The sequence below is a fragment of the Antennarius striatus genome, chromosome 16, assembly GCF_040054535.1.
Source record: "Antennarius striatus isolate MH-2024 chromosome 16, ASM4005453v1, whole genome shotgun sequence".
Lineage (NCBI taxonomy): Eukaryota > Metazoa > Chordata > Actinopteri > Lophiiformes > Antennariidae > Antennarius > Antennarius striatus.
This window is the reverse complement of record NC_090791.1, coordinates 1740842-1765000: the sequence shown is the minus strand read 5'-3', so window position 1 is coordinate 1765000 and position 24159 is coordinate 1740842. Positions and strand designations below refer to the sequence as shown.

Sequence of the window (24159 nt, the reverse complement as noted above, 5' to 3'; positions counted from 1 at the left end):
CCATCAAAACGTTTACTGATTGCCGTTAAGTTTCTGAGCTGACTGAGAGTCGTCTGTTCTGATTGGTCAGGTCTGAAGACAATCGTTGGAGCTCTCATCCAATCAGTGAAGAAGCTGGCTGACGTCATGATCCTGACGGTGTTTTGCCTCAGCGTCTTCGCTCTGATTGGTTTGCAGCTCTTCATGGGAAACCTGCGGCAAAAATGTGTCCTGATGCCGCCTGGCAACGGCACGTCCGACGTGGATGTTGATCCAGATTACCATGACAACAGCACCCATGCTAACAACACAGGAAATAGTGACTTTGATTTCTATCAGCACATCAATAATCCAGGTATGATGATGGTGACGTTTAATGGCATTGCAATAGATGATATTACCCATAATCCTCATCAGCTGATTGCCAGTCTGAGGTATAGAAGGTCCATATAGAGAAACTATCCAGGTTCACACAGTGAAACCGTCCAATACCATTTGAACAGTCCAGGTTCACACAGTCAAAGTTTGGAGTAAAACAGCCACTAAACATGAAGGAGGAGTCTCTAAATAAGATGATATCATTGGTTCTGGTGGATGAATATATGATGATGTCAGGAAGCACAGAAGAACACAGCCCCTGATTGGTCAAACGATGTGGGTGTGACTTGTCTGTCTCTCTGCTAGAGAACTACTACTACCTGCCGAATCAACCCGATGCGCTCCTGTGTGGTAACAGCTCCGATGCCGGGTAGGGTCACATGATTGTTCCTGATACAAAAGAATAAAGTCAACAATAATAATAACGGTCATGAGGTTGATGAAGATGATGTGTTCAGGGTCTGTCCTGAGGGTTACGTCTGCCTGAAGGTCGGGAGAAACCCAAACTACGGCTACACCAGCTATGACACTTTTGGTTGGGCGTTCCTGGCTCTGTTCAGACTGATGACCCAGGACTTCTGGGAAAATCTCTTCCATCTGGTGAATATCTGATTTAGGCAATAACGCAAAGTGACTTGGCAGGGAGCCAATCAGAGAACAGAACACAAACAGATGAGTAGACTTACTAAAATCAGGTTCTTCAGTTCCATGTTTGTTGTGAAATCACCAAAAAGTAAAAACACCTGAAAATTTATCAGTTGAAGATGTTCGAAAGACAGACTATTGGACCGTCTCCTGTCTCACCTGTCTGTCTCTCACCTGTCTGTCTCTCCCCTGTGTGTTTGCAGACACTGCGAGCAGCAGGTAAAACCTACATGATCTTCTTTGTGGTCATCATCTTCCTCGGATCATTTTACCTCATTAACCTCATCCTGGCTGTGGTTGCCATGGCGTACGCTGAGCAGAACGAGGCCACCATTGCTGAGGCCAAACAGAAGGAAGAAGAGTATGCTCAGATCCTTGAGGTCCTGAAGAAGAGAGAGGAGGAGGTCTGTAGACGGACGACACAACCAGCAGCTGCCAGTCAGCCAAGTGCTTGGTCTTACTGTCGTTTCACTTCAGGCTGCCGATAAGGTGGAGGCTTCCGAGAAACAAGATTCTGCAGCTCAGGGCCACGATCAAGATCACACTGCTCTAGAGGGTAAAACACACACACACACACACACTGGTATTTTCCCGAAAACATTAGCTAAATTAAATATATATATGGTGAACGGTAGTTGTCCGAGGTTAAGCCCCTGTGGAACTCCATGATTAACAAAGCTTCACCAAACAATGAGCATACAAAAATTACAAGGAAAAAAATAAGCTAAACACTTTTAATTTGAAATGTTTTCGTTGGCCTTCATGTTGATTCAAGCTGGGGTTACATAGATGCTAGCATCACATTAGCACAACATTTGAAACTGATACTAAGCCGATAATAAGCAGCAGAAGTTGGCGTTAAAGTTGGAGTCATGATGTCATCAACCTCAGACTTTGAAGACGAGCAGCGGCCGTGTCCTCCATGTTGGTACGCCTTCGCCGACATCTTCCTGAAGTGGAACTGCTGTGGCTGCTGGCGGCGGACCAAACAGTATCTTTACATCATCGTCATGGACCCGTTTGTGGACCTCAGCATCACCATCTGCATTGTCCTCAACACGGTCTTCATGGCCATGGAGCACTATCCAATGACGAAGGACTTTGAGGAGCTCCTGAGTGTTGGAAATCTGGTGAGTTATGAGGAGTGTGTTCGTACTGCATGATAAACAGTTAGTGTCATAAGTGAGGAAATAGATCAGTTTGAACAGTAATGATGAAGAAGAGTTACAGCCAGTTTGAATGATCTGTGACCTCTGACCTCCAACTTCTGACTTTGTAAATGATTACCTTATTCAATTACCTCTGAGCCCCATCCTCTGACCTCTGACCTGCATCTTCTGACCTCTGGTCTTTTTCCTCTTACCTGTGACCTCTTATTCCAGCCTTATGACCTTTGACCCCCTTCAGGTCTTCACAGGTATCTTCACAGCTGAGATGATTCTCAAACTTCTGGCCATGGACCCATACTTCTACTTCCAGGTCAGGCTCTATTGGTTTTTGTTTGTTTGTTTTCTTTGCACAGTTGTTGCCATGGTAACAGGCCACAGTCATCATGTTGACAAACAAATGTTCTGACGACAGGTAGGATGGAACATCTTTGACAGCATCATTGTCACCATGAGTCTGGTGGAACTGGGATTGGCGAACGTTCAGGGTTTGTCTGTGCTGCGGTCTTTCCGATTGGTCGGTGCCACATCATCTTCACCATCATCACTGTCACTTTAAAACAAAAAATCATGTTCCTGTTCCTCTTCCTGTCTCTAGATGCGAGTGTTCAAGCTGGCCAAGTCATGGCCAACTCTCAGCATGTTGATAAAGATCATTGGGAACTCTGTGGGGGCGCTGGGGAACCTGACTCTGGTTCTGGCCATCATCGTCTTCATCTTTGCCGTTGTTGGGATGCAGCTGTTTGGAAAGAACTACAAAGAATGTGTCTGCCGCATTTCAGAAGACTGTGAACTTCCTCGTTGGCACATGAACGACTTCTTCCACGCCTTCCTCATCATCTTCAGAGTCCTGTGTGGAGAGTGGATCGAGACCATGTGGGACTGCATGGAGGTCTCAGGTCAGGCCATGTGCCTGGTCATCTTCATGATGGTTCTCGTCATCGGAAACCTGGTGGTGAGTTAGTTTCAGGTCTGACCCTGCTTGTAAATGCTATTGATCCTTCAGATCCAGAAAGACAGCAATTCTGGTTTTCAGGAAAAGAGAGCAACCATATCTGAAATCCTTTAACCAACCCTTGAACCAAAGGGCCAGCTACGTATCCAAGAAGTTCTGGATCGGCAATTTTGGTTTTATTTAGGAAAAGAGAGCAACCAAGATCTGAAATCCTTTAACAATTCCAGGCACAGGTCCAAATCCCTCATTGCCTTGACTCTAGTTCCTGGGTTCCTTTCAGGTGCTGAATCTTTTCCTGGCCTTGTTGTTGAGCTCGTTCAGTGGTGATAATCTCTCGGCTCCAGAGGAAGAAGGTGAAAACAACCTGCAGATTGCCATTAATAGAATCAACAGGGCAGTGTCCTGGACAAAGACCTGGATCGTAGAGCATATCTGGATGCTAATAGGAAAGAGGAGTCACATACCGGACCAGACCGGTAAGACCTCTTGTTGAATACTTACTTGAATCCTTTCAGTCATATTTTATTCCCTAAAAGAACATTGACTCAGACCATTTTGCCATCTATTTGATTTGATTTGATGATTTCGTCAGCAGTTGACAGTGAGGAAGACGGCAGGATGGCGAACGAAGCTTTGGCTTTGACCCCTGTGACCCTGGTCCAGTCTGCCTCAGAGGTCAATCCCCACAGCAGTAACCGTGACACCCTGACCAGCAGCTATCACAACATCACCTTACTGAAGGTCCCCATGGCAGAGGCTGAGTCTGACTTTGACACCCCTGACACAGAGGATGAGGATGAAGATGATGATAAAGACGAGGAGGAAGACAATGATCCTCAGGTAGACACTCCGTCGTGCTCTGATGGTTCGTGAGGAGCTGAAGATTTGAGCTAAAACTTTTTCCTGCATACAGTGTGACGAGTCGTCGTTCTGCAGCACCGTGCAGAAACCTCCTGAAGCTCACGAAGATGAAGATGATGAAGACGGCGATGCAAATACGCCGCAGAACTGCTGGAGTGATGGTGCGAACACACACACACACACAGAGGACATGTCTTACTATTCAGTCAACCTCTCAAGATGTTGTGACCATCTCACAAACACATCTGTTGTGTTCAGCTCAAACCAGATGTGAGACGGGTATCAACCTAGGGTCAAAGGTGAAGGTCACCTCTAGAACAAACTGTCTCTTCCTTAACTGTTGGAACATAAGCGAGAAAACATTGTTCAACTACGATCACTTCAACTGTGGACTTTGGTCTGGTACACATTTTAGTGTAACACCCGTTTTGTGTTCTGTTTCAGAGTGTTACAAGCGCTGCTCGTGTCTGGACATAGACACGTCCCAGGGCAGAGGGAAGGACTGGTATAACTTCAGGAAAACCTGTTTCCTCATTGTAGAACACAACTACTTTGAGAGCTTCATCATTTTCATGATCCTCCTGAGCAGTGGAGCACTAGTAAACATGATTCTAAAGTATTGATTGATTGTTTAGTTCTCTGATCAGTGCTTGTAAGACCTGTCCAGGCGTTGACATGGGTCTATTTGTGCTCAGGCGTTTGAGGACATTTACCTAGAGCAGCGTCGGATCATCAAGATCATCCTTGAGTACGCCGACCAGGTGTTCACCTACGTGTTTGTGGTGGAGATGCTTCTCAAGTGGGTTGCCTATGGGTTCAAGGCGTATTTCACCAACGCCTGGTGCTGGCTTGACTTCCTCATCGTAGATGTAAGAATGTCCACGTCTGCCGGTGCTTGTAACCATAGCAGCGGTACTATGGACACACTAGTCGCCTGTGGGGTGATGTCACCAGCAGGTGCACTGTGTCTTACAGGTGTCTCTGGTGTCTCTGACGGCCAACTTACTGGGATTCTCTGAACTGGGAGCAATCAAGTCTCTAAGGACCCTCAGAGCTCTGAGGCCCCTGAGGGCCCTGTCTCGTTTCGAGGGCATGAGGGTGAGACTGGCACTTGAAACAGAAGATCAGGTAGCAAGCAACCCGTCCACCTGTTTTCATACCGGTCTCCTTGCAGGTGGTGGTCAACGCCCTTGTTGGGGCCATCCCGTCCATCTTCAACGTCTTGCTGGTGTGTCTGATCTTCTGGCTCATCTTCAGCATCATGGGTGTCAACCTTTTTGCGGGAAAGTTTTATTATTGTTACAACGGGACGTCCCAGGAGGTCTTCAGCCCAGATGAGGTCAACAACAAGACAGAATGTTTCGCCCTGAAAGAGTCCAACTCCAGTGAGGTCCGGTGGATGAACGTCAAAATCAACTATGACAATGTGGGAATGGGTTACCTGTCACTGCTGCAGGTGGTGAGTGTTAACATCATCATCATCATCATCATCATCATCAATAACCACATCACTACAAAAATCCAGTATTGACTCTCTCCGGTAAACCGAGACAGACACATCCGTGATATCAGGCTTATTGTTGCAATAGTTGTTAGCAAACCAATGGCCACTGGTTTTAATCAGGCTGTTGGAGTCTATCTGAACTGGTTTTAATGGTTTGATCCCTTTCAGGCCACATTTAAAGGCTGGATGGACATCATGTATGCAGCGGTGGACTCCAGAGATGTCAGTACACTCAGTAGTTCTAACAATAGTGGTACTAGTACCGCCAACGCTACGAATGCCGGAACCGATGTGCTGCCTTGTGCTGGAACCAACACTCGTGCTTATACTGGAACTAATACTGGAGCTGATACTGAAACTAACACTGGTATTAATAGTGATACTAATACTGGAACTTTTACTGGTTTTGTAATGAAAATGCAGACGCTGTTACTAATAATGGATGTGATACTGGAGCCGATACTTATACTGTTACCAGTGCTGGAGTTGATACTTGAACTAATCCTGATACTGACACTGGTGCTGGTCCTCATACTGGTATGGATGTAGTGACACTGGTGCTAGTACTGAGGCTGACACTGATGATACCGTGCAGGTGGAGTCTCAGCCAGTGTACGAAGCCAATCTCTACATGTACCTTTACTTTGTCTGCTTCATCATCTTCGGCTCCTTCTTCACCCTCAATCTCTTCATTGGAGTCATCATCGATAACTTCAACCAGCAGAAAGCAAAGATAAGTTTCTCCTCTTTGAATAACACAAGTCACAGTTTGAAATTCCGTTTCATTCTGATGATCTATAAACGTTTGTGTGTTTCTCTTTTTTTTCTCTTTACTTGGGGGGAAAAGATATTTTCATGACGGAGGAGCAGAAGAAATATTACAACGCCATGAAGAAACTGGGCTCAAAAAAACCTCAGAAACCCGTCCCGCGGCCAGAGGTGAGTTCAGTACTCTACATCCAAAAAGAGGCACAGGTGTGAAAGGCTCAGGTGAGTTTCCAGTCACGTGCTTCTCCTTCGCCCCACACAGAATGCCTTCCAGGGTCTGGTCTTTGACCTGGTCACCAAACAGCTCTTCGACATCTTGATCATGGTATTGATCTGCCTCAACATGGTGACCATGATGGTGGAGACCGACGAGCAGAGTGCCGAGAAAGACTTCGTCTTGTACTGGGTCAACGTGGTCTTCATCGTCATCTTCACCTCAGAGTGCATCCTGAAGCTCATCGCCCTGCGGCAGCACTACTTCTCAGTCGGCTGGAACATCTTTGACTTCGTGGTCGTCATCCTGTCCATTATTGGTGAGTCTGGTGATGTCATTGCTTAATTTATGAACATTTTTTAGAACACGATAGATTTACCACTTTTGCCACTTCCTCCTTCAGGCCTCCTTCTTGCCGACATCATAGAGAACTACTTTGTCTCGCCAACACTTTTCCGTGTTATCCGATTGGCTCGTATCGGCAGAGTCCTTCGCCTCATTCGTGGAGCTAAAGGAATCCGAACGCTGCTTTTCGCCCTGATGATGTCCCTTCCTGCCCTCTTCAACATCGGCCTCCTCCTATTCCTCATTATGTTCATCTTCTCCATTTTCGGAATGTCTAACTTTGCTTATGTGAAGAAGGAAGCCATGATCGATGACATGTTTAATTTTGAGACGTTCGGGAACAGCATGATCTGTTTGTTCATGATCACCACGTCGGCCGGATGGGACGGCCTACTGAACCCCATCATGAACACGCCTCCCGACTGCGACCCTGATGTGGAGAACCCGGGAACAACCACCAGGGGGAACTGTGGCAGCCCAGCCATCGGTATCGTCTTCTTCTGCACCTACATTATCATGTCCTTCCTGGTGGTGGTCAACATGTACATCGCCATTATCCTGGAGAACTTCAACGTGGCCACGGAGGAGAGCGCTGACCCACTGTGTGAGGACGACTTTGAAATGTTTTATGAAACCTGGGAGAAGTTTGACCCTGACGCATCGCAGTTCATTCAGTACAGGTGATTGACCTGCAGGAGACAACGTTATTAACCGGGTCTCTATCTGATTATTGATCCTGATATCTGATCTCTTTTGCAGTAAACTGTCAGAGTTCTGCGACACTCTGAAGGATCCACTGAGGATTTCCAAACCGAACACGATCCAGCTGATCCACATGGATCTACCTCTGGTTCCTGGGGATAGGATCCACTGCCTGGACATCCTGCTTGCGCTCACCGCCCAGGTAAGGTCACCTGGTCTCTTCTTCTGCTGACTGACACGACAATATACAGTATAGATAGATAGATAGATAGATAGATAGAGAGATAGATAGATAGATAGATAGATAGATAGATAGATAGATAGATAGATAGATAGATAGATAGATAGATAGATAGATAGATAGATAGATAGATAGATAGATAGATAGATAAATAGATAGATAGATAGATAGATAGATAGATAGATAGATAGATAGATAGATAGATAGATAGATAGATAGATAGATAGATAGATAGATAGATACTTTAAATATGTGTATTTTTATCTCTCACCAAAACTTGCGTGTTTCGAAAACTTCTTCCATCCATCCATTTCTTCCGATTATCCAAGGCTGGATGGTGGGGGAAGTGGTCTCAGCAGAGAAGCCCAAACTTTCCTCCTCCATTCATCTCCTCCAGCTCATCCTGGGGGGACACCAAGGCATTCCCAAGTCAGTCAAGAGATATAATCCCTCCAGCAGGTCCTGGGTCTACCCCGAGTTCTCCTCCCAGTAGGACATGCCCGGAATTCTTCCTCAGGGAGGGGTCCTGTGGATAGCCTAACCAAATTCCCGAACCAACTCATCTTAGCTCTCACCCCGAGCCCCTCCTCGTAGGGTGATCCCAGACTCCCTGCAGAGGAAATTATGTTCTTTTAGTCAGTGAGGGTAGGAATGAAGACCGACCCATAGATCAAGAACTTTGTCCTGTGGTGTAACATTCAAACTGTTCCAATGACAGGCGAGGTCACATCAGAGACATGACTCAGATTCCACCAAACCAGACCCCATCCTCGACGCTGAATAATTAATTAAATTATATTATATATTATGTTATTATATTTATTATAATATATTACATTATGTGCAGGTTTTGGGTGATTCAGACGGGATGGATGCTCTCAAAGCCAACATGGAAGAGAAGTTTATGGCCAACAACCCCTCAAAGGTTCTACTCAATTCTATTGTATTCTATTCTAGTCTGTTCTAGTTGATTCTGGTCTAGTCAGTTAAAATCTAGTCTAGCATAGTCTGCTCTAATCTCATCTAGTCTCATTTTTTCTAGTGCAGTCTAATCTACTCTGTACTATTCCATTCTAGTCTGCTCTGTTCTAGTCTATTCTATTCTAGTCAAATCTATTCTGGTCAGTTCTAATCTAGTCAAGTCAATTGTAATTTATTCTAGTCTAGTCTGTTTCTCATTGAGTCTAGCCGAATCTGTTCTAATCTAGTGTAGTTTCATTTTTTCTAGTCCAGTCTAATCTACTCTGTTCTAGTCTATTCCATTCTAGTCTGGCCTCCTCTAGTTAAGTCTAGGCTAGTCTGTTCTAGTCTATTCTAGTCTAGTCGAGTCTGTTCTAATCTAGTTTACATTCTTTCATATCATTAGAAAAGAACTTTGTTCTCTCATTTTTCTCCATCGACACACAGTATTTGTTGAGTCCAATTAGGCGGGGTTTACTGATTGGCTCATTATCACAAAACCACAGTGTTTTCACAGGTAGTTGTTGATCTTACAGGTGTCATATGAGCCAATCAGCAGCACCCTGCGGAGGAAACAGGAAGAGGTGGCTGCGATCATCATCCAAAAAGCCTACAGGAAACACCTCCTGCAGCGGACGGTCAAACTGGCGTCCTACAAATACAGAGAGAAGACGGAGGGAAAGTCGGACGCAGCGTCTCGACCCGAGACAGAAGGGCTGCTCTGTAGAAGAATCAGCCAGTTGTACGGAGACGACCCGGAGGTGGAGGTGTCCGTCTCCAGCGCTTCTCCTCAGGTGGAGCTCCAGAGCGAAGTCCTCCTCCACGCCGCTCCTACGTTCAACACTCTGCTGGATGAGAATTTGAGGGAATCCGTCGTCTAGAGGCTTGTCACTCGGCTAGAACAGACTCGACTGAGCGATCTCAGAGTTAGACAGATGGATGAGCAAACGCTGCCAAACTTCAACCATCCAATTTGGAATCTGGCTTTTCAGCTGTCTGTGATTTTCTTCTGGCTTTGGCGTGAAAAAGGTTTCATCGCTGCGTGTTAGTGCTCAGGAGCTCTGGGTGTTTTTAACCCAAAAGAATCGAACGAGCGTTTCGTCAGTCATGATATGGTACTGGACCCACCTGTCCCAGACTGGAGGGCTGACCTCTACTGTATTTATTAATTTCTAAGGTATGAAAGGTGTTTGATTATGTTGTCTACTTATTGTTGTAACATTTTCTAAGCTGTCTCTTGTTCAAGTCCGTCTTGGAAACAAGATTTTTAAGGATTTCTCCTGCTTTAATAAAGAATAAAAAGGAATTCTTGGATATCGAGGTGAAAAATTGAATATCGCTGACACACAACCGGTTTTGGGGAGGACTGGGAAAACGGTGCCCTGAAGGAAAATCGGAGTGATGAAGAAGTCGTGGAGTTGAGAAACATTACCTTTTTCTTAGAGAGGTAATGGTTCTATTCCCGTTTGACCCAGAAGAGATGGTTCCAATGCCTTTTGACCTAGAGGAGATGGTTTTACTCCCGTTTCACCCAGATGGGATGGTTGTACTCCCTCAGATGCTACAGGACGCAGCTGTTGTCAGATCTAAATGCCCAAAGTTCAAAGAGAAAGACAAGAAGAGCAACAGCTGTGAGCGCACACCCCCTGGTCACACATGCATCGAGGTTCTGGTTTCAGACTCAGGGTTCAAGTTAGTTTTCGTTGTTTGTTCTCGCCAAGGATCAGCAGGATGTTCCGCTTGAACAGGACCAGCAGCCTTTTATTTAACAAGACAAATTCATTTGTAAAACATAAAAATTATTTGTTCTTCACTCTTGAAACTTAAGGCCTCACATCCGTCCACCGACGCTAAGACCTGAACAATCATACGGTAGTCCAGCAGAACCAGTGTGTCGTTGGGCCTCTGGGAGACAAGTGGGGTGTAGTCAGAAAAGTTGCAGTCACACTGTGATGACGTCATCAGATGTCATCAGTGGCATTGTCATCAGGATGTATTGATCAGCTGCTTCATTCAGTGGAAGCGTTTGGTTCTGATGTGTGTAGAACATAAATGTGTTGACCGTGAACTCCTGAGCAGAAAATATTTGAGTTGTTTGTACTGTGCCTGTTAGCTTGTCTATGTGTAAGTACCGCCCCCTGCTGGACAACGTCTGACACTACATCCATACAGAAGAAACCCTGATGAGATCCAAATGAATGGTTCTACTGGTGGAGAGACACCGACTGGTCCTCAGATCACTGGTTCCACTGGTGGAGAGACACTGACCGGTCGTTAGATCACTGGTTCCACTGGTGGAGAGACACTGACCGGTCCTTAGATCACTGGTTCCACTGGTGGAGAGACACTGACCGGTCCTTAGATCACTGGTTCCACTGGTGGAGAGACACTGACTGGTCCTTAGATCACTGGTTCCACTGGTGGAGAGACACTGACCGGTCCTTAGATCACTGGTTCCACTGGTGGAGAGACACTGACCGGTCCTTAGATCACTGGTTCCACTGGTGGAGAGACACTGACCGGTCCTTAGATCACTGGTTCCACTGGTGGAGAGACACTGACTGGTCCTTAGATCACTGGTTCCACTGGTGGAGAGACACTGACCGGTCCTTAGATCACTGGTTCCACTGGTGGAGAGACACTGACCGGTCCTTAGATCACTGGTTCTACTGGTGGAGAGACACTGACCGGTCCTCCAATATTCATGTCCTGTCCCCCCAAAGCCCTGTGATGGAGGGAGACATCATCATCATCATCATCATCATCATCATCATCATGACTAGGCTTTATGTTTTTTGGGACTCTCTCCGGTGGGATAGAGCTCATCGGTCATGAGGACATGGGGGATGGAGACATGAAGGGGTGAAGCCCTGCAGGAAGACATGGCTCCTGCACCGGTGAGCTGTTTGTCGTCATAGAGACGAGATGATGGAAGGGGATTAACGTGAATCAGTGTGTTCCTGCTGTGAGACTGAATATTTAAACTGAATCTCTCGCAAACACACAAACTCATACATGTCTTTTGATATACAAAAACAACATGTTTATCTCACATCCTAAATATACAGTAGTCTCAGTTTATCTCTAAAAAAACAGTTTATTAATGTTTCCTGGGGTGAGGGGATGACGATCAGTATTGCTATTAATATTATTATTAGTATAATTATTGTTAATATAATTACTATTACAATTACTATTAATATAATTACTTTTAGTATTACTGTTACTATTACTATTGTTCTGTTATTGTAATTATTACTGTTCTTGTCATCATCGTCATTATTGTTATTATTATCATTATTCGAATGTTCTACACGGTGCCCTTAATCAGGAGATAACTATCCTTGTCTGGGTCCCAGTTGATGAATCCGGACCAGTTCTGACTGGTTCAGTTGCTCCAGATCAGATTTTATTAGTTTATGAGCTCAGTTTCTGTTTGTCTCTGTGGTCCGATCGCTGTCATGGACCGTTGAATAAATTCAGCCTGCTGTGTGATGTCACTGTTAAGCTGACCTCAGATCAGTGACAGCTGTGAATAAATTCAGCTCTGTGAAGATGAAAACATCTGACACCTGTTCTGGACCGTTTCACAGCCTGTTCCGTCTAAACTGCCTAAAACAACCAGGGCTGTCACATCGACAGTCACGATGGACCCCCTGCTGTTCTACTTGTGACCGGGAGTCGGACCTAGATTGGACATAGTGTCCCCCCTCTCTAGCTCTTGGGCTTCGGATTTGGTAACAATATGCATGGAGGGAAACAAAAACCCACCAGAACACATTACTTAAAAGTTGCAAATGAAAGCAACTTTTAGCAACTTTTGTCCCCAAGGCTTTTTAGGATGCCCAACCTAATTGAAAAGTCCATCCCTGTCAAACAAAGGGAGATCTGAGGCAGGTTTGGTTTCCATGTTGTCCATCCAGACAACTCTGGCCACAAGGTTACTGACCAACTCTTTGTGTACATGGCGAAGGGTAGTCTGAGTAAACCAACAACTCAGTCCAGGCTGTCCAACTGGGTCCCAGAGGTAATCCACCACTAAGGTCAAGCACATTGAACCCCCGTCGCTCTGTGGCGAGGTTAGACCTGCCTACATGGACCTGGTTCTGATTGGCCAAATATAGAGGAATCCGCCGTTTCACCTCTACCTTCTCTGGTCTCTGTCTCCACCGGGTTGGCAAGGCTCTGGACGGCGTCTGCTGACTTTGAGGAGAGTCTGTTGGTCAGTAGGTTTGACTATGTCAGACATAGTGGACTCTGTGAAACAGTGAGCGCACTATGTCATATGACATAGCAGGGGGTAAAAGTATTTCATGAGGATGGAGTGTCTCCTGTGGTTTTTACTATCTACAACTAGCGACTGTACAAATACTTGTCAAAACTTTTGACAGACATAATCAACTAATTTTAATTGTAATGTATATACCCATTAAAGTAGTTGAACTTGTGCGTTTCATTGATTTGTTTGACATTTCATGAACCTACAGTCGTCCATAAATATTAATGGTGTCAATGTTTACTACAGGCGAACACACACTCACCAACACGCTCGCCGCGGTTGTTTGTCGGTGTTATGTTTCTGTTGATGAATTTAATCATCAAGTTTTCTGCTATAAAAACCATAAAACCGCGAGCCGAGAACAGGAGAACCCGCCAAGCACCTGAACATCAGATTCATCAGAACCTAAACCTCGGGCTGCACCTGACCTTGAACCAGAACCAGAATAAGAACAGATTCCTGACCGACCATGGACAAAGGTGAGACGTTGACTTTAGAGGTTACCAATGCCTATTTCTATATATGTTTAACTTTGGTGAAGACTTCCTTGGTCCTGTATGGACTGAACATAGCAGGGTCAAAAGCTGACGACAAATTTCAATATATTCTACCAATTATGTGACAAATAAAGCTTCTTCTTCTTCTTGTTAGGACTAGTTGGGTCACCAATGGTTGGTTTACCCACCTGACCATTAAAATGTCTCTGGAAAGACCCAACCTTAGAGATCCAGTCAAACACAGATGGTTTCCACTGTCTTTTTTTGTCCTTAAGATCGACATTGCGGTCTACAGACAGTGTCGGTTCTAATGAGTCCTAGATCTTTTTCCAGTGTATGTTGGGAATCAACCAGTTGGTACTGATCTGTTGGAGCGGGTTTACAGAACTCTTTACCATTTAAGCTCTGGCCAACCGTATGGTGAACTGTTCAGTGGCTCCATGGTGGAGCACAACCATCATCGGGTGACTTCCATGAAATGACACAAAAACATTGTGTCATCTGCCTGTCTCTCCACTCGTCAGTAATGCTCCTGCTGTCAGTGCTGTCTCTGGGAGTGTCCTGTCAACCAATCAATGACAACCAGCGTCTGTTCGCCATCGCTGTGAGCAGAGTCCAGCACCTCCACCTGCTTGCTCAACGGCTCTTTTCCGATTTTGTAAGTCTACGGCAGCCTATTAGGACAACAAACGTGGACACAAATACCATCGTGTCATGCTACATGTACGGCTGCATGCATAATACCGTGTTTTGTGTTTGTTTGTCAGGAGAGCTCTTTGGAGACGGAGGAACAACGTCAACTCAACAAAATATTTCTACAGGATTTCTGCAACTCTGATTACATCATAAGTCCCATCGACAAACACGAGACGCAACGCAGCTCTGTAAGAACAGGACCACAACAACACGACATAGTGCTATGTAGCACCACACTGATAGTATGGTTTCACCTGATGGGTCTAGCAGGAATTGTAAAGTGATGCATGTTGTTTTTAGGTTCTCCAGCTGTTGTTCATTTCCTATCGACTAGTCAAGTCCTGGGAGTTTCCTAGTCGCTCACTGGTTGGAGGCTCTTCTCCAAGGAACCAGATTTCACCTAAACTGTCTGAGCTGAGGACGGGAATCCTGTTCCTGATCAGGGTGAGGACACACACACACACACACACACAAAAACACACATGCTCATCTAATCTGCATCAAGTAACCAGCTGTCGCTGCAGGCCAATCAGGACGGAACGGAGACCTTTAACGACAACGCCACCGTCCAGCTGGCTCCTTACGGGAACTACTACCAAAGTCTGGGAGCTGATGAATCGCTGAGACGAACATACGAGTTGCTGGCCTGTTTCAAAAAAGACATGCACAAGGTGATGAAGATGAGTGGTGATGATGATGATGATGATAATGATGATACTATTTAATTGATATGTTCTTGTTTGTGTCTACAGGTGGATACCTATCTGACAGTGGCTAAATGTCGACTTTCCACAGAAGCCAACTGCACCCTGTAGCCCCGCCTCTGTCCTGGGAAGTCTTTCCCCCTACAGATGATGTAATCCTGTGTGTTCTGTTGCTTTGCCTCTATGTCCTCTGCCTCTTCTAACTCGTGTTAGCATTAGCACTGGCATCAGTCCCTTTGTGGATGCATGAACCTGCAGATTCTCTAATGCCATGATGGTAAAAGTTATAAACAGGAAGTGATGTCGTGCTTTCTGCATGTTAAATAAAGTTTGTGTATCAATGGCTGATGGACGTCTTTTGGGTTTCTTTGTGTCTTCAGTTTATAATTCTTCATCTGGTCACAACCATTCATGTTATGAGAGCTGTGGGTTATGGTATAACCATGGTTCTGTGAGGGAAGAGACCCTTTTATTCCACAGTGACTGAAACAGGAGCCGCCAGTATTCAGTCGGATCAGGGCGAAGCCCCTGGAGGTAACTCCACCACTGTAGGGCAAACACTGAAGGCAAACAGCCAAACAATTCCAAGTACAGCGGACGTGATGGGATTTGTAAATGAACATACAGAGTAGGGTTAAGACAGTATCAACAATAAACCTGGGGAGGTTGAGGTTTGCAGTGGGGTTATATGTTCTATGTTATATGTTCTGACTGAAAAAATGGAAAGTTAAACATTACCTTTTTTAGAAACTACAATTTTCAGATGTGACATAAGCAAGAATTTAAATGAACAGCTGCAATTTAAATAACTTTTATCTCTACGATTAAATGCATCAGTGGTGGAGGAACCTAATTACGTCACGTTTATTTATTTTAAAATCACTACCTTTACAAAATTGAACTCATTCTGGGAGTGGATGACAGTTTTATTTGTAACCACAAGGGGTCGACACAAATACTCTTCTTCTACGCGCACATTCGTTCCACCAGCAGGGGGCGCCACAAGCCGACTCGACTCCGTTCGTTTCAGTGTCGCCGAGCTCCCTCCTCTTCGGCATTCTCCGCCTGCATTCGGCTGGTAACGGTCGGAGTGTTCGGTTCAAATGTTCGGCCGCAGTTCCTCCTGGAGACTGTAGTGAAGAAAGAGTCGGGAGAAAAGAGGGGAAACAGACGACAAGAACCGATAGACGGTGCGCGGAAGCGGAATGACGGTCCTGCAGGAACCTGTCCAGGTAAAAACACGGAATAACCTCGTTGTCATGAGCGGGGAGTCGAGGATTTAAGAAGCCCTCTTGTCTTCCCGGCCTCAGTGGATGGTCCCGTACGCGGTGTGAGCGCACCCCCGCCAAAGGCCACACAGCCCGCCGCTAGCAGTGGGAGCGATGCGGCTCCATTCTGGGTGTTAAAACAGTCATTATTCCAATGGGGTTCGGCGTGGAAGGCGTCGCATAGTTCAACACGAAGCTAGAAAGACTGATGGTTCCCGTTCAGAGGAGTCCCACCAGACTCCCTTAAGAAATATGTCAAATCTAGCTTTATGTCGGTGTAGCCTCATAAAAGAAGGGTGGAGGATGTTTTTTGTGATCTTTTGTGGCTTTCTTCATGCTGTTTGTGTATTCGGCGGATATTAGACACACACACGACCTTTATTTGAGACAATCTGACGCTGATTTGTTTTGCTGGTCTCTCGGTCCTCGTCGTTTCCTCAGACCGACATGGATCCCTGTGGGCGGCTGGGTTAGCCCCAACAGTTCTCAAAAGTTCATTTCCATCGCAACAGATGTTAATCTGATTGAATTCACACCAGCCGAATTGATCGCGAGGCAGTATTGATTGGATCACGTCGGGTCAAGCTCCGGTATTTGTATCGATTAGCCAAGGCGTCATTAATCGGCTAAATGTCAAAGGAGGCGCTGCTAGTGTTGCTAACGCTGAAATGTACTGGCGCTAGCCGGCTAACACCCGAGCTAACGCTCCGCTCCGGTCCGCAGAAGAACCCCCCCCCCCAGGAGTTACCGAATCCACGCGAACCGTGTCGAGGAGGTTCCGCCGGGCTTGTTGTTCGGTTCTGGCTCCGGATTCCGCGGCGCCGGGGATGAACTCAGTCCGGAGCTGTTAGCCTCTGGAGGCTAACGCTAGCTAACCGGTCAGCTGGTTAGCTTCCACCACCGGTGGGAAAACCGGGGGGAAAACACACCGGAGTTCGGTCTGGGGCGGTCGGTACCGACCGCAGGTGTATTTAGACATCATGTGGAACCCGGAAGCAGCATTTAGAAGTAATCGGGTTTAATGATTATGTGTGTTAGAATGATTTACTTCCATTTCAGACTGCAGTAGAGATCCATCCAGTCATCCTGATAGCTCGGTTTAGCTAGCTTTCAGCTAGCAGCCACGACCGGCTCTCAGTGTGTCCTGATGGGGCTGAAGTCACGTTAACGAGTGTTTAAGAAACGACCTCCACTCAGGGTTCGCTTGGTTTTTAACTCAGTATCTGTTTGTTAGTCCAGAAGTGAAGAATGTTAAAAAAAAAAAACCTGCTGCTTTGAAAGGATGAACAGTTTTACTGGAACACACAGATTAACAGTTTTTAACATGTCTGGATTATAATCCATCACAATGGATTATAATCCATCAGATGGTTGTTGATGCTGTTGCGTGACGTCAACACCTGCAACGTTTGTTTGTTTTCTTGAACTGTTTGTGTCTGACTTCATCCCCGTTTTGATTTAGAGTTGTTTTCTTGTTTGTCTTGTTGTTTTCCTGTTTGTCTTGTTGTTTTCCTGTTTGTCTTGTTGTTTTCCTGTTTGTCCTGTTGTTTTCCTGTTTGTCTTGTTGTTTTCCTGTTTGTCTTGTTGTTTTCCTGTTTGTCTTGTTGTTTTCCTGTTTGTCTTGTTGTTTTCTTGTTTGTCTTGTTGTTTTCTTGTTTGTCTCACATCTGCTTGCCTCTCGTGCCGATCACAGATTGGGACGATCCATACGCCGTCGTTCCCACGTTTAACACTCTAAACCAACCAATCCGATCGCGAGGAGAGGATTCATTGCGTGTTTCCGCGAATGGAGACGTGCTTTTTACGTCACGCATCAAACCGACGTCGGGCCGCTTTGCGCCGCGAACGCTTCCTGTCCGTGTTTCCTTCCTTCACTCCCCCGTTTGTCCCACTGGAGGGTATCTGTGGTCCGAGCCGGGGATTCTGGGTAATTCCTGACCCTTGTGTGTTCTGTCTGTTCAGGCTGCGGTATGGCAGGCTCTGAACCACTACGCCTTCCTGGACGCCGTTTTCCTCGCCGAGAGACTCTACGCTGAAGGTAACGCCCGTCGTCATCCCACCTGTCCACCTGTCGGCCGCGCGTTGACCTGTCTGTCTACCTGTCTGTCTCTCAGTGAGGTCGGAGGAGGCCCTCTACCTGCTGGCCACATGTTACTACCGCTCTGGGAAGCCTTATAAAGCCTACCGTCTGCTGAAGGCGCACAGCTGCTCCACGCCGCAGGTCCGCTTCCTGCTGGCCAAGTGTTGCGTCGAGCTCAGCAAGTAAGGACACGCCCCCACAGCCAGTAGGGACACGCCCCCACAGACACACTCCACAAAAGTCAGGAGCTATTGATCAGCTGCTGATCACAAAATCGACAGTTCATCTTTGAATGAAGTGCAGTAGCTGCTGCAACCTGACGCATAACACCTGTCTGTCCGTCCACCTGTCTGTCCGTCCACCTGTCTGTCCGTCCACCTGTCTGTCTGTCCACCTGTCTGTCCGTCCACCTGTCTGTCTGTCCACCTGTCTGTCTGTCCACCTGTCTGTCTGTCCACCTGTCTGTCCACCTGTCTGTCCGTCCACCTGTCTGTCCGTCCACCTGTCTGTCCGTCCACCTGTCTGTCCACCTGTCTGTCTGTCCACCTGTCTCTCAGGCTGGCTGAAGGAGAGCAGGTTCTGATTGGTGGAGTGCTGAACAAGCAGAAGAGTCAGGATGACATCATCACAGAGTTTGGAGACTCCGCCTCCTTCACCCTGTCGTTACTGGGACACATTTACTGGTAACGGACCAGAGCTCCCAGTGTGTTGGTGATGCAGTGGAGGTTAGACATGACCACTGATCTGTGTGTGTGTGTGTGTGTGTGTGTGTGTGTGTGTGTGTGTGTGTGTGTGTGTGTGAGCAGTAAGACAGATCGTGTTGCTAAAGGAGCCGAGTGTTTCCAGAGAAGTTTAACACTCAACCCCTTCCTCTGGTCACCTTTCCAGAACCTCTGTCACCTAGGTAACACACACACACACACACACACACACACACACACACACACACACACACACACACTCACTCACTCACACACTCTGTGTGTTGTCTGTTTTCCAGGAGAGAAACCAGATCCAGATCAGGTCTTCAGATTGTCCTGTCTACAGACCTCTTCTATAGCCCCGCCCCCTCCTTCTGTTAGCCCCGCCCAGAACCCCTCCCACCGCCTAGACACTGCCCTCATGGAGACTCCACAGGACACGCTGGTACGCACAACAAGCACACCTCTCGGTGAAGTGTGTGTGTGTGTGTGTGTGTGTGTGTGTGTGTGTGTGTGTGTGTGTGTGTGTCATCTGAAGTGTGTGTGTGTGTGTGTGTGTGTGTGTGTGTGTGTGTGTGTGTGTGTGTGTGTGTGTGTGTGTGTGTAGGTACGGTCTGGGGATGATGTGTGTGTCATCTGAAGTGTGTTTCCTGTCTGCAGGAGTTGAATCGCTTGAATCTAGAATCTTCTAATGGAAAGCTGACGTCTGATTTGTCGGTGTCCTACATCGACTCCTCCCTCATCTCCCCGGAGACCGGCTCCATATTGGGCAGCACGGTTTCCATGGCGTCGGCTGCGTCCCTATTGGCTAAACAGAACAAGCCCAAAAGTGGGCGGAGTTTATTAGGAGGCCCTGCTGCGCTCAGCCCGCTAACGCCCAGGTGAGTCACTGGACACGACCTGCCCAGGTAGAGGTCACATGACCTGTGATTGGCTCTGTGTGAGGTCAGAGGTCAGGAGGTCGTTACTCACTGTAACCATTAGCAACGTCACTGAGAGGGGGCTCCCATCACTCCCAGTGAGCTCTGACCAGATTGGTGTGTGTGTGTGTGTGTGTGTGTGTGTGTGTGTGTGTGTGTGTGTGTGTGTGTGTGTGTGTGTGTGTCTGTAGTTTTGGCATCTTGCCCCTGGACCCCAGCCCCGGAGACCCTTCGTATCTACAGAACTATACGGCTACCATGGAAACACAGCCTACAGCTCCCAGCAAGAAGGTACACACACACACACACACACACACTCTTGCTCAGCTGTTTTCAGTGTGTCCAGATTTATAAAATCCCAGATTTCCTTCCTGATCAATAACCCGTCTGTCTGTCTACACCCTCCTCACCCGTCTGTCTGTGTGTCAGTCTGTCTCCAGGATCAGTCAGTCCAAGTCTGTCTTCAGCCAGAGCGGAAACAGCAGAGACGTCCTCCCCATCCCCTTCAACCAATCACAGAGCTCAGCTCCTCATACTAGGTAACTATGACGACCACTTCTGGACCTGCAACCCTTCTCATCTGTGACGTGCTGTGATCTGACCTCCGACCTGTCTGATGACCTGTCTGTTTGTCTGCCTGTCTGTTGATCCGTCTGTGTGACGACCCGTCTGTCTCCCAGTGGCTCCCCTCAGGTCCTCAGTCCCAGCATGACGGGTCCTCCCAACGTTCAGCCCAGACGGAGCTCCAGACTCTTCACTAGTGCCAGTTCTACTGCCAAGGTACCGGAGCCCTGTAGTCCTACTGTAGCCCTACTGTAGTTCTTCTGTAGTTTTATTTTACTCCTGCTGTAGTCCTGCTGCAGTCTTATTGTAGCTGTGCTGTAGTTTTATTGTAGTCCTACTGTAGTCCTACTGTAGTTCTTCTGTAGTTTTATTGTAGTCCTACCGTAGTCTGCTGTAGTTCTGTTGTAGTTGTACTGTAGTTTTATTATAGTTCCGCTGTAGTTTTACTGTAGTTTTCTTGTCCTGCTGTAGTTGTACTGTAGTCTTACTGTAGTTCTACTGTAATTTTATTGTACTGCTGTAATTCTACTGTAGTTTTATTGTAGTACTGCTGTAGTTCTACTGTAGTTTTATTGTACTGCTGTATTTCTGCTGTAGTTTTATTGTAGTCTTCCTGTAGTCCTGCTGTAGTCCTACTGTAGTTCTACCGCTGTGTTGCCCCCCCTCCATCCTGTCCGTCTGTCTCTGCAGGAAAACAGCAAGAAGCTAAAGATGAAGTTTCCCACCAAGATCCCCAACAGGAAAACTAAATGCAAGTCAGCAAAAACGTCCAACAGCGGGAATCTGAACGAGAGTCTGGACATCCTGAGGCTGGACCCCAGCCTGAGCCTCCCCGACGCCAAGATCCCCCAGTACCAGAGGGCCGCCGCAGGTGGGGCCCCGCCCTCACGTCACTCACGCTCTGTAGGCAGGGCTCTGGTCTGATGCGTGTGTGTGTGTGTGTGTGTGTGTGCAGACAGCGTGATGGCGTTGCTAAGGGAGTTGGGTCGCGGTTACCAGGCGCTGTGTTTGTACAACTGCAGAGAAGCCATCAGCATCCTGAGCTCGCTCCCCCCTCAGCACTACAACACCGGCTGGGTCCTCACGCACATCGGCAGGGCCTACTTCGAGCTGGCCGAGTACACGCAGGTAACGCCCACCCGGCCACGCCCACCCGGCCACGCCCAGGTGACGCCAACAAGTCGTACCCCGAGATACGAGTTGAATCCGTTCCGTCACCGAGCTCGTAAGGGTTCCAAATTTAAAATAAAATCATTTCAATCTGTTCCAGTCTTGTAAAAAAGCCCGAAACCCCAGGAATTATGAAAAAAATACATATTTTCATCAACGAATAGACGCGCAGACTTGCGTGTGATTGGTTGATGCGTCTGCCTGTAGGCGGAGCGTCTGTTCAGCGAGGTTCGCAGGATCGAGTCTTACCGAGTGGAAGGGATGGAGATTTATTCCACCACCTTGTGGCACCTGCAGAAAGACGTGGCCCTGTCTGCCCTCTCCAAAGACCTGACAGACATGGACAAGAACTGTCCTGAGGTGAGACCCGCCCCCTGTCCCGGTTCACCTGTCTCTCTCTCTCTCTTTGACCGCCTGTCTCTCTCTCTGTCTCTGCAGGCCTGGTGTGTAGCCGGTAACTGTTTCAGTCTGCAGAGGGAGCACGACATCGCCATCAAGTTCTTCCAGAGAGCCATCCAGGTGAGTTGCCGTCACCATGGCTACCGTCGGCTCTGTTTCTGTCTGACTGTGACCTGTCTCACCTTCTCTGACCCGGTTCTCAGGTGGACCCGAGCTTTGCGTACGCCTATACCCTGTTGGGTCATGAGTTTGTCCTCACGGAGGAGTTGGACCGAGCCCTCGCCTGCTTTCGCAACGCCATCAGAGTTAACAACAGGCACTACAACGCCTGGTACGGTAACCGTGGTAACCAGCATAGACCGTTTACCTTGTGAAATTACTCATCCTCCTGAATAAATTCATAAGAGACAGAAGCCTGGGACGACGTTGTGCGGTCCAATGAAAGTGTGTTATAGTGTGTCTGATGGTTTTGCGTGTGTGTGTGTGTGTGTGTGTGTGTGTAGGTACGGTCTGGGGATGATTTACTACAAACAAGAGAAGTTCAACTTAGCAGAGATCCACTTTAAGAAGGCCCTGAGCATCAACCCTCAGAGCTCGGTGCTGCTGTGTCACATCGGAGTGGTACGTTAGCATGTTAGCATCTTCCACCAGTCAAAACCGACTGATGGGCCAATAAAAAGTTACATCAGACCAGTAAATAAAATTAACATTACTGCTGTACCCAGACACACCCAACCAGAACGTCTCCTCCGTTAGCCTGTTAGCATGTAGCATCTGATGCCCTGTGTGTGCAGGTGCAGCATGCTTTGAAGAAGTCTGACGCAGCTTTAGAGACTCTGAACAGAGCGATTGGAATCGACCCCAAAAACCCACTCTGCAAGTTCCACCGAGCGTCCATACTGTTCGCCAACGACAAGTACAAGGTACCCGATAGCGATACTGATCACTGGTGATCAATACAGTCAAGACTTTGACCTGTCTCGCTGACCCGTCTCACCTTCTCTGCAGGCGGCTCTTCAGGAACTGGAGGAGTTGAAGCAGATTGTTCCTAAAGAGTCTCTGGTTTACTTCCTCATAGGAAAGGTAAAGGTCACCTGACCTCTGTAGGCCTGTCTGGAAGGTCTGCCTGTCTTCCTGATCACCAGTCTGTCTCTCAGGTGTACAAGAAGTTGGGTCAGACTCACCTGGCTCTGATGAACTTCAGCTGGGCGATGGATCTGGATCCTAAAGGAGCCAACAACCAGATCAAAGAAGCCATCGACAAGAGATACCTGCCCGAAGACGAAGGTGAGACAGGTCTGTGGTCGGTCTGTAGCAGGCGACAGTTCTCTCCCACATCATTGATTACCGTTGTGGCCTCAACTGTATTTGTGATTGTGTTTATCAGTTTTATCAGCTATTGATAGACAACCGATCACGATTGAGGTCTGATCATCTGGTGGAGCGATCACTGAAGTAGATTTGTGTCTTCCTCCCGTCTCTAGCCGCTGACGTGGACGACAGTCAGGACAGCAGCGTCATGACGGACGCCGACGACACGCAGCTCCACACAGCTGAGAGTGATGATGTCCTTTAACCCCTCCCCCTTTCATTTAAACTCAGCCCCGCCCTTCTGTAATTTGCCGGAGGAGTCAGTTGCTCGACAGTGTTCTGACAAACATATCTTCAGTTAAGCTCCTCCCCTGCCTTCCACGCTCCCGAATGGCTGAAATGGACTGCTGTTGGACTGAAACTCCGCCCCCACAAGCCACCTCATCCTCCTATGTCATCGAGCTCATCCTCTGACATCACAGCTGTTCTTTTTTTTAGTTCTTTTTATCATCGTTATGGAAATAAATCAATAAAAAGGTGTTGAAATGCTATTTGTCTACTTCCTGTTACCAATGACCAATCAGAGTACTGATTTAAGCAGGTGATTGAAGCTGGGGTCACATGACAATTAGACATCAATTACGAACAAAACGGCAGAGAATGGAGCGTGATGGGAATTAACACAGATGTTTGCTTTGAGTTTCTTGACAAGAATTTACTCGAACATTTCCTGATTGAATTCAAACATTTGTTGCTCTTTGTGTAACTAAGTAACCCCAACCCTAATTTAAACCTGAACCTGATGATAACCCTAACCTCAACTGTACCCCTGACCTTAACCCTAACCCTAAT

General features: G+C 47.2%; 3 protein-coding genes across 5 annotated transcripts in view; all 3 read left to right on the top strand.

Moving 5' to 3' along the window:
• The window catches only part of LOC137609788 (sodium channel protein type 4 subunit alpha B-like), a 13781-nt gene extending 667 nt beyond the window's left edge, over positions 1-13114 (top strand). For both annotated transcript variants that reach the window (XM_068337081.1, XM_068337082.1), the window contains 24 exons: positions 71-334; positions 664-727; positions 816-957; positions 1206-1406; positions 1480-1558; positions 1894-2132; positions 2410-2481; positions 2584-2685; positions 2767-3123; positions 3404-3599; positions 3716-3963; positions 4037-4145; positions 4429-4583; positions 4680-4853; positions 4960-5082; positions 5159-5443; positions 5657-5710; positions 6084-6221; positions 6323-6427; positions 6519-6789; positions 6874-7495; positions 7575-7719; positions 8606-8683; positions 9255-13114. In XM_068337081.1, the coding sequence (XP_068193182.1) occupies positions 71-334; positions 664-727; positions 816-957; positions 1206-1406; positions 1480-1558; positions 1894-2132; positions 2410-2481; positions 2584-2685; positions 2767-3123; positions 3404-3599; positions 3716-3963; positions 4037-4145; positions 4429-4583; positions 4680-4853; positions 4960-5082; positions 5159-5443; positions 5657-5710; positions 6084-6221; positions 6323-6427; positions 6519-6789; positions 6874-7495; positions 7575-7719; positions 8606-8683; positions 9255-9599 (4568 nt within the window). In that variant the 3' untranslated portion in view covers positions 9600-13114. The remainder of the gene's footprint in view (positions 1-70; positions 335-663; positions 728-815; positions 958-1205; positions 1407-1479; positions 1559-1893; positions 2133-2409; positions 2482-2583; positions 2686-2766; positions 3124-3403; positions 3600-3715; positions 3964-4036; positions 4146-4428; positions 4584-4679; positions 4854-4959; positions 5083-5158; positions 5444-5656; positions 5711-6083; positions 6222-6322; positions 6428-6518; positions 6790-6873; positions 7496-7574; positions 7720-8605; positions 8684-9254) is intronic.
• A 352-nt stretch (positions 13115-13466) lies between these two features.
• gh1 (growth hormone 1) lies at positions 13467-15156 on the top strand. The gene is made up of 6 exons (XM_068337083.1): positions 13467-13476; positions 14019-14152; positions 14262-14378; positions 14491-14634; positions 14715-14861; positions 14943-15156. The coding sequence occupies exons 1-6, from the start codon at positions 13467-13469 to the stop codon at positions 15003-15005; spliced, it is 615 nt and encodes a 204-aa protein (XP_068193184.1). The 3' UTR covers positions 15006-15156.
• A 770-nt stretch (positions 15157-15926) lies between these two features.
• cdc27 (cell division cycle 27) lies at positions 15927-23850 on the top strand. 2 transcript variants are annotated; one of them, XM_068337668.1, is made up of 20 exons: positions 15927-16126; positions 18125-18200; positions 18277-18424; positions 18800-18925; positions 19049-19146; positions 19243-19388; positions 19604-19824; positions 20055-20154; positions 20293-20402; positions 20544-20643; positions 21118-21298; positions 21383-21555; positions 21805-21957; positions 22036-22116; positions 22200-22327; positions 22500-22617; positions 22791-22919; positions 23005-23079; positions 23154-23292; positions 23481-23850. In XM_068337668.1, the coding sequence occupies exons 1-20, from the start codon at positions 16100-16102 to the stop codon at positions 23570-23572; spliced, it is 2421 nt and encodes an 806-aa protein (XP_068193769.1). In that variant the 5' UTR covers positions 15927-16099; the 3' UTR covers positions 23573-23850. The 2 variants fall into 2 exon arrangements, with proteins under 2 accessions (XP_068193769.1, XP_068193770.1); XM_068337669.1 differs by having other exon boundaries at positions 15941-16126; positions 23154-23283.
• Positions 23851-24159: the final 309 nt, after the last annotated feature.

Excerpts from the sequence above, each read along its gene's own strand:
- cdc27 (XM_068337668.1), top strand. The coding sequence starts at position 16,100 with ATGACGGTCCTGCAGGAACCTGTCCAG. Across the intron at positions 19,147-19,242 it reads CCAGAACCTCTGTCACCTAG|GAGAGAAACCAGATCCAGAT; the intron begins GTAACACACACA and ends TCTGTTTTCCAG. Across the intron at positions 22,920-23,004 it reads TCGCCAACGACAAGTACAAG|GCGGCTCTTCAGGAACTGGA; the intron begins GTACCCGATAGC and ends CCTTCTCTGCAG.
- gh1 (XM_068337083.1), top strand. Across the intron at positions 14,153-14,261 it reads AACGGCTCTTTTCCGATTTT|GAGAGCTCTTTGGAGACGGA; the intron begins GTAAGTCTACGG and ends TTTGTTTGTCAG. Across the intron at positions 14,862-14,942 it reads TCAAAAAAGACATGCACAAG|GTGGATACCTATCTGACAGT; the intron begins GTGATGAAGATG and ends TTGTGTCTACAG.